A 6,018-nucleotide genomic window follows, 5' to 3' on the forward strand; every position below is an offset into this window, starting at 1 on the left:
CTCCAGCGCGGAGCGTGAGCCCGAGCGCCCGCCCCGGGACCCCGCGCGGCCTCACCGCGGACTCTCGGTGGCCGACCGCTGTGGCCCCGGGGCGCTCGGTGTGCAGATTAAGTGTTGGGGAGAAGCGTGACCGCGCTCCGTTCTCTCACTCCCCGCCTGGAGGTGGCAGCCTCGGGGAACGTTTGGCGTCCTCCCGGGCTGGGCCGTCGGGGGAGGGAATGGCTTCCTGGGTGAACAGGCCTGAACCGCACGACGGGCTTTTGTCGTTGTTGTTGTTGTTGTTGTTTTAAAGATTTGTTTGTTTACGCACACAAGAGCTGCGGTGCAGGCCAGAGGTGGGCGGCTCGACAGGATTCGCCGGGGATAGAGCAGGGAGCCGAACAGGCGGATCCACCGAAACCCACTGCTGAGGGGCCAGCGGGGAGAGGGGGGTCTGCTGCCATGGGGTCGCTCCCTGGCCGGGATGGAAGCCTGCTGCGTGGGAGGGGCAGCGTCGCAGTGCCGAGCCCCAGCGCCTGGGGTGGGGGGGCGGCTAACGGGATCATGTTTGGTTTGGGCATCTTCGTGGTGGCGTTCTGGGCTGCGTAGTTGTCTGCTCGGGGCGGATCTCTGACGTCGCAGCGAAGTAACAAAGATTGTTTCCAGATTTTGTTGTTTTCATGCATCCAGCATTGAGGCGCGTGGCTTTTCTTCAGAGTCTCAGAGTTGCCGTTTCCCAGCCTGTGACTGATGGCCGAGCGGTACCCGGCAGCTTCAGCTGTGGCTGCATACTTCCTGAGGATGGAGTATCTGCCGGCTTCTGGGGCTGACGGTACTTATTTGGGAAGTGGATGGTTTTGTAACGTTACTATGTTTAGTTTACCTTTGCAGAGATACTATGAGGCTGTTTGCCGTTAAGTTTCATCATACACTTTGTTTCTTTTACCTGAGTTTTAAATGTAACAAGGGTTGAAAACGTGGGTGAGGTAAGACAGCAGGCTGATTATTGTGCCTTGTGTCTCATCTTTTCTGGATTTTTATTTCCTGTCTTACCAGAACTTAAACCATCTGTTAGTTTTGCAGAAAATCTGTGGGTTGTCGAAGCCCCACTTACTGTCTCAAAATGTCTTCTTTTGGTGCAAAGCTCTGCCACAGTACCGCATCCCAGGCCGCGGTGACTCCTGTGGGAAGTGCCTCAGCCTTGTTACACACACGAGTGGCAGAGCGCCCGATTTCAGTCATTGCTTCCGCTTCTGATTCTTCCCCCTCGTTGCTCTTGTTCTAGGACATCCCTCCATATGTGCTTTAACGCGCTCCTTGTGCCACTGAGCTCCCCCTCCGCTGCGAAGAATTGTTCTTTTTCGGCCCAGGGACCTTTTCGTGCCAGTTTCTCTTCCCCTCATAGTGTTCTTCCTCTTGCAACTCTGCAGGGCTGAGCGTGCCGCTGACGGCCTTGCCCCTGGGCAGCTGCCATAAGGGTAAAGGTCATATGGACTGAATGAAGGTGACTAGAGCCAGGAGGACACATGCCTCCTCCAGAAGGGGGTGGGAAGTGAGCTAGAAGTCACCTGTACGGAAAATCTCTCTCTCCCTGGGAAAGCACTGCTGAGTTGTGGCCGAGCTTACCGCCGCCTTCATCCCAGCCTGCCTTGGGGTGTCTCTGAGGTGGGTAGAGTCTGCTGTGGGTCTGGGCGTTTGTTTATTCTCACCATTTAGCTTATCGAACACAAGCTGCGCAACCCCGGAACTTCGGCGTGTGGCCCTGCCGCCGCCGGAGCCCGCGGGAGCCCGCGTCTGCCTGGGGGGGCCTCTGGCGCGGCGGAAATGCGTGGTGGGCGGCTGCGGAAGCCTCGCCGCAGAGAGAAGCATGGCGAGTGTTCGGGTGTGGGGCGGTGGCCCCCTGGGGAATTTGGTTTGACGAGAATCCAGGGGTACGTGGGATGAGGGTGAGGGGGCCAAATTCCGTCCTTTCTCCTCTCTTGGGGAAGAGCTTGTGGGCAGGGACCGAGTCTTCTTGAAGTCCAGGCGTCACGGTGCCTGGCCTGGCGGGTGTGGGAGAGCTCAGCCGCGTGTCACGGTGAGGACCACGCCCTGGCTCAGCTCGCTCCGATGACCGCGGCGCGGACTCGGGAATCCGAAGTCGACCAGCGGGTAGGGGCCAGCCGCGTTGCAGCCCACCAGTAGCTCCCCCACCCCCCGAGACGTCCTCATTCAGGCTCGGGGAGTTGGTTCAGAGCACGCGTGGGCTGGAACATGCGGGTAGATGTGGTCTGACCTGCTGTCGGGCCTTTTCACGGGAGCTCTGACCTGCCGCCCAGTGAAGGGAGGCCCTGGAAGATCGGCCCCCGACTCGGCCCCCGGAGGCACGTGTGGTGTGGTGTGGTGAGGTGACGAGGACAGCGGCCCAGAGCCCCCGAAAAGCGCGCTCAGGGCTGCAGGCCCCAGATCTGCTCCTTGCTCGCCGCCACAGTTGCTTTCGCCAGGACGAGCCAGGGTGGGCTGTTGGGTGGAGCGGAGGTTTTAAGCCGTTTTCATTCTGTGAACGGAGCCTTGGCTGGAATTTTCTGCCTTTGAAAGGAGAGTTGTAGGCGTGGGGGTCAGAAGAAGGGCCTCTGTTGTAGGGTGTCCACATGGCTTTATCTTCCCAGACGAAGCCCACCTGGCCTAGCGGCCGCAGTCCCCACAGCCCCCGCGGAGTGCCGGGGCCGTGCAGCTTAGTTTGGCGCCCGCCTCTTCACTGTAGTTGGTGCTCACGGCGGTCAGTGCCCGCCTGAGGCCTCACGCCGCAACCTTCACGGGAATTCAGGCGACTTTCTGCTTATTCCGGGCTGTTGCCGGGGTGCAGGGAGCGCTGTGGTCCGCCCCCAGCGTAGTGGCCACGGGGGTCTCTGTCCTGCCCGTCGGCTCTGAGCCGAACACCCCGGCCAGCACCGGCGTCGCTCACAGGGGACAGACTCGTGCCCGCCAGCTCGGTGCTCCCGGGGCTTGGGCAGTGGACGCTTGCTTGGACTGCGGCTGAGTGGCCTGAACGGCCTGCGGCCCAGTCAGCCCAGACGCCCTCGTGTAGCGCAGGCCTCGAGTGCGGCGAGTAGTTGGAACAAAAATCCCAAGTCTCTGCGCCCTCCTGGGCAGGGGAGAGGCTTGGTGGAAGAGGATGAAAGTGGGTTCATGAGCAAACAGTGTAGAAAGATATTTTTCCTTTAAAAAAATATCTGTGCCTACAAGAACTGGGGTACAGGCCCAACGCGCAGGGGCGAGAGGGCTCCCCAGAAACAGAGCGGGGAGCAGAACAGGCAGATCCATTGAAACCCACTGCTGAGGGGGCAGCGGGGAGACAGGACGGGGCTGCCACGCCCCGGGGTCCCTCCTGGCGGGTGGCCGGGTGCCGCAGCGGCCCGCTTGGCGGCGCTGACTTGAATCTCTGCACCACCAGGGAGGCCCGAAAAGTAAATGTTCACCCCAGTGTCAGCCTGCGACTCCACAGAGGTGCCTGCTGGTTTGAGGTCAGCCCTGGGGGTTGCGGTCTCCGGCCCGAGACGGCCGGTTCACGCTCCGGTCAGTGCTCCGGTCCGAGCCGGTGGGTGTTCTGGGGCTGTCCTCACTTGTCTCAGGGCGGCCAGCCAGCCTGAAGCTCCATCCTGCCGAGCCCTGCAGGGACTGGCCTTCCCCAGGAGCGCGCTGGCTCCGTCCCAGAGACTCTGTCACGTAGGGAGGTCCTTGTCGGACGTGTGTTTCTGGGGCGCTAGCTCCTCCTGCTGAGATCACCAGGAGTCACCTCGAAAGTGAGGCTGGCAGAGCCGTCCGCGTCTGCCCGGGTCTTCTGCCACCTGCCGTCTGGAAACCGGGCGAGACCCGGCGAGCCTGACGTGTGTGCGGGGTAGCTACTTTCAAAACCCAGCGCCCGGCTCAGGAAATGGATTTAAAGTTTTAAAACAGTTCGGTGCAACCAGAATGAACACCGCAAACCAGAGCAGAGCCCAGTGTCTGCTGCTGGGAACCAGAGAAGCCCAGCCCCGGGCTGGAAGCGGCAGCGCTGCGGGAGGGCGGGGTCGCGGCGCAGGTGCTGGTGTTCTGGCACCTTGCAGGTGGGGCACGGAGGGGTTCCATGAGGGTACACATTTCCTTTCACCCAGAGAGGCTTTTCTGAATGACCGGCCCACTCGATGGCCACAGCTGGGGCTTGACGGCCTCTGACGGGGGCCTCAGGCCGTGGGGCTGCCCAGCCGGCACGTGGAAGCTGCACCGAGTGTTTCTGGGCTTTGGCCTCCCTGCCCGCCTGGGCCTGCGCCCGTCCCTTGTTTGCAGGTTCAGGGGGAGCCAGCGGGACCGAAGCTTGCAGCCACCCCCCCACCCTTGCGTGTGAGTGACCTCTCATCTAAGAAGGGACGCGCGTCCTGTGTGGCTTCGGAAGAAGCGAGACGCACAGCTGTTACTCGGCTTGAGAGACCGCGGTCGGCAGGCTCCTGGCCGCCCGCCCGTGCAGGCGCCTCTCGGGCCTGCGCTCCCGAGGCAGCTGCGCTGTGCCCGCAGGCGCTTCTCCTCGCCTCTCCCTTCGCACAGCGGCCCAGCGGCCCTCCCCTCCCTTGCAGACAGCCCGTGTCCCTGCTCGCAGCGCCTTGCCCGTGTGTGGGCAAGCCTCCCGTACTTCACTGCCCTTTTGGATCTAAAAGACAGAGACTGCCGGGAGCCCGGCAGAGACGGCTGGAGAGTGGGTGCCAGGCGCACGGCCCGGAGGACGTGTGATGGCGGCGGGCAGGGCCGGGCAGCCGCCGCAGGGCTCAGCCACACGGGGGACACCGGGCTGCGCTGGTGGGGCGGCCCCGCCCCGCAGGCGGGGGTCTGCCTCTGGGAAGCTGGGGGGCAGGGAGCCCCGGCAGTAGCCGTGCTCGGCCGGTGCCCGTGGGGGTGGACAAGGTGACTGGCAGCCCGAGCGTGGGCTCCCAGGCAGGAGTCGCTGGCCCCCCAGGCGCCGGCCGAGCTGACTGCTGGCGAGCCGCGGCGCAGGCTGGCGGGGAGCACATCTCAGAATGGTGAGCCCCTGAGGCCGGGCTGCGCGGGAACACGTTCATCCCTTACTTCTCGTGAGAACTCACACTTGCGAGTCACGGCCTCTGCCCCCACGGGGCGGGGCGCGCCCACAGCCGCCTCCGCCCCGCGGGCGCCGTCTCTGGCGGTCACTCTGTACAGCACACCTGGCCGGCTGGCGCGAAACCGCCCGTCCCCAGAGATGACCCCGAGCGCTGGTTCCATGGACCGAGGTTTGAGCCGCCGATGCCCGTGTCTGGGTCTGCGAGGGGTTAGGCCTGTCGAGCGCGTGTGGCGTCTGCCGGGTTTCTGACTCACACAGAAGCGGCCCGGTCCTCCAGCCCCAGAGCGAGCGCAGAAGAGAAGGCGGCTGTGGGTGCGTGGTGGCGCCGTGTGCACGTCCCAGGTCGGGCTCACGCCCCTGTGTGACTGGAAGACACGGGGTTGCCGGGCAGGACGGCATCACTGGGGGGCATGCGGGCCCTGGCACCTGCCCGCCCCGCACTCCTGGGCCTGTCCCTGTCACGGTGCCAGGGCGGTGCCGCTCTCGTCACACGGCAGGGAGCTTCCCTCGCCTCCGGTTTTCTGAAGTTTGCGTGTGGTGGGTGTTACTTCTTCCCCGTGCTTGCTGGGGTTCGCCAGGAAACACGCTGGGTCTTGAGTTCCATTTGTGGGAGTGTTTCTGAAAGCAGTCCATTTCTTTGTTAGGCAGAGCGCAATCCGGATTTGTTCGTCTTCTGTCACTTCGGGTGAATTGCATTTTTTCAAGTTTATTTGTCTCAGTGGCATAAACTTGTGCGTATTCCTCATCTTCCGGCCTCTGCAGGACGTGCCAGTAGTGAGAGTCGGCTGGGTGTGTCATCCCAGGGAACGCCAGTGCGTTCCCACAGCTCGGCTGCCTGAGCGTGTCCGTGGGCACAGCGTGACCTCAGGCCCGCGATGAAGCCGCGCTCGGGGCGGGGAGCACGCGCCTGCCCACCGCAGCCCTGCCAGCTAGTCGGGCGTGGCCCGGCG

The 6,018-nt window shown here is 63.5% G+C and overlaps 1 protein-coding gene across 1 annotated transcript in view; it reads left to right on the forward strand.

Moving 5' to 3' along the window:
• The first annotated feature begins 5,227 nt into the window (after positions 1–5,227).
• TRAP1 (TNF receptor-associated protein 1) overlaps positions 5,228–6,018 on the forward strand; it is a 4,609-nt gene continuing 3,818 nt past the window's right edge. Inside the window, exon 1 of the mRNA XM_012731674.1 lies at positions 5,228–5,237. Within this exon, the coding sequence (XP_012587128.1) occupies positions 5,228–5,237 (10 nt within the window). The remainder of the gene's footprint in view (positions 5,238–6,018) is intronic.

The sequence above is a fragment of the Condylura cristata genome, unplaced genomic scaffold (genome assembly GCF_000260355.1).
Source record: "Condylura cristata isolate star-nosed mole 26May11 unplaced genomic scaffold, ConCri1.0 scaffold00032, whole genome shotgun sequence".
NCBI classification, from domain to species: Eukaryota; Metazoa; Chordata; class Mammalia; order Eulipotyphla; family Talpidae; genus Condylura; species Condylura cristata.